This window comes from Coniophora puteana, assembly GCF_000271625.1.
Source record: "Coniophora puteana RWD-64-598 SS2 unplaced genomic scaffold CONPUscaffold_21, whole genome shotgun sequence".
In the NCBI taxonomy this organism is placed as follows: Eukaryota; Fungi; Basidiomycota; class Agaricomycetes; order Boletales; family Coniophoraceae; genus Coniophora; species Coniophora puteana.
Genome location: NW_006913073.1, coordinates 315503 through 317887, shown reverse-complemented (window position 1 = coordinate 317887; position 2385 = coordinate 315503). Strand labels below are relative to the sequence as shown.

Here is a 2385-nt window from a genome sequence, read left to right as displayed (position 1 = left end):
GATCTCGTCGCTGTCAACGTTCCGTACGTCCGTGACTCTTACAGTGCCCCTCCACGTCTCATCCGTGACTAGATCTTTGCCCGACCCTCAGCCCACTGCCCGGCTCGTCGTTCCTGCCGTTCGTCATTGCTTTCAGCTCGTCCGTGTCGCCTTGGTAGACGATCCCGCCGCTGTCCTTTCGTGTAAGTCCACGCCGCCCTTATCCCTCTCTCCCCGCTCAACCCTCCCCCATCTACCCCAGTTCCCCGCTTACCCTCCTTGCTCGCCCCTTTCGCTGCCCTTCCCCATTAATCTGCTCGCCCTTGGCCTGCTCGATGTCTTCCATTCGTCACCTGTCGTAAGTCTTCATCACGGCCATCATCGCTCGTTCGGCACTTACTCTCCCCAGCCCTCTCCTCACTCGCTCAGCGTTCCATTCTCCAGCCCTTTCCTCACACCCTTCGAAGTCCTCCTCCCTGCTCGTTTGACCATCCCGAATCTGATAGCGTCGGTGGGCTCCCACCCCTCGCTCCTGTTCAACGCCTCCCTCGTCTTCGGGCACTGCGCCAGTACGTGCTCCGCGTTTGTTTTCACATGACTTTTCACGTTGCCCATCCTGCAGTATAAATTCTCAAATTCTCCATCCTCCAACGCTCAGTTACGGCGCAGGCAAACCTTCGGTGGATTGAAGAAGTCGGGAATGTCCACTTAGAGTAGTAATATTCGTCTTGTACCGATGTGTAGTCTCTCAAGCATAACTGCAGCCCTGCATCCGCTTCAGTAACGTGGTCGTCGACGCAAAGTCAAAGTTGTAATTGTTCGATATCTCCATGTTCCGCTGCGCCTTGGACCAAGGTAATTGTCCGAGGTTTGCTCAATGTAGCGTTTGTATAATGAAGCCGTATCACAGTGATTCTCGTTGGCGTAACGCAATTGTCATCCCATGACGACGCGACGATGGCCAGACGCTTCACGATAATCTTTTGTCTGCCGATGGATATAATACATCGAGCTAGGTACGATACCACCATCCCCCTTCTTCAGTTCACATGTCTGACTCTTCTGACAGCGCTGACCGCCCCCTCAATATCCTGATTACCGCGCCCGCCAGGGCGGGTCGCCTATTTCAACAGACATTCATGCGTCCTGCGACGTTGAATTCCAATGTTCCGCCTGCTGTTCCGCCTGCTGCTCAATCTGCTGTTCAACCTATCCTGGTTCGCCACCGTGAAGGAAATCGATCATCTGACGCTGCTCATCCTGTTCGCTTTATGCCTTCCTCTTTGGCTGTCGTGCGAGCCGATCACTACGAACAGCTCAGTGTAAGTGATACCTTTGACCTCGCCTGCCATGCCGTTTACATTGCTCACCCATCCTTCATTCGGAACAGCCCGTCGTTAACCCTTCCGAGGGTCAACACACTACCCTTGCCCCACCGCCGCCGCCGCCTCCTCCTCCTCCTCCTCCTCCTCCTCCGCCACTAGATGCGCACTCCGCCCACACCAACCACCAGACCTTCGTATACCCTCCGAGCAGACTCCCTCAGCAAGACGCCGCTAGCCCCGTCAATACGTCCGCGGGTTCCACTCAAGATCCGTCGACAGATCCGTTGTCGTCTGGCGCTGCACCGACAACTATTCCCAATCACATTCGTCAGACTCGCGCTAACCGCAAAAGCATTGGACCTCAAAGAACCGGCTCCGCCATTCTCCACCCTGCTCCTTATCCAGCCCCGAAAACTCGAGACATGGCGTCTGATTCTAGTCGCGCGACGCAAGGAGAATTGTTTGGAACCCCCGACGCATCGAAATCAACTTCAAAGGTAAACTTGAATTACTCACTGGATGTCGGTATTCATTGTCAATCGTAGTCCCTGCCATTCCGTCGTCGTACGTCCGTTCCAGCCATAGTTGCTGAGAGTCAGTCGAACGTGAGTACCAGAGACTATTCTTGCATTCTGCGCGCTGATCAGTCGCTACAGTCGGTGCTCGCGATGCCTGGGCATCTCAACTACAACATGGCTCCGCCTGTGGAAGGAAACCCAGCCCCCGCTATGTCGCCTCAGCCTACGATACAGGAAGACGAGACAATGTCTACCTCGGAAGACGAGTCCTCATCCCTGCCACGACCTACACTACAAGACAGCGCGATGACAATATATGAAGACCATCCGATCTCGGTGTCATCAAATCACGCAGCCGCAGCCGGCCCGAACGCATCTATTGCCAACCCGATCGCAGCCAGCGTCGCCAACCCAAATGCAGCCTCTGCCGGCCCGAACGCACCTACTGCCAACCCGATCGCAGCCAACATTACCAACCCAAATGCAGCCTCTGCCGGCCCGAACGCACCTACTGCCAACCCGATCGCAGCCAACATTACCAACCCGAATGCAGCCTCTGCCGG

At 55.6% G+C, this 2385-nt stretch overlaps 1 protein-coding gene across 1 annotated transcript; it reads left to right on the top strand.

Moving 5' to 3' along the window:
* Positions 1-1028: 1028 nt before the first annotated feature.
* On the top strand, positions 1029-2142 carry CONPUDRAFT_160303 (uncharacterized protein; the record flags this gene model as incomplete). Its single annotated transcript, XM_007777427.1, has 5 exons — positions 1029-1301; positions 1370-1801; positions 1850-1909; positions 1961-2070; positions 2121-2142. 5 exons carry the CDS (start codon positions 1029-1031, stop codon positions 2140-2142), a joined length of 897 nt encoding a protein of 298 aa, XP_007775617.1.
* Positions 2143-2385: the final 243 nt, after the last annotated feature.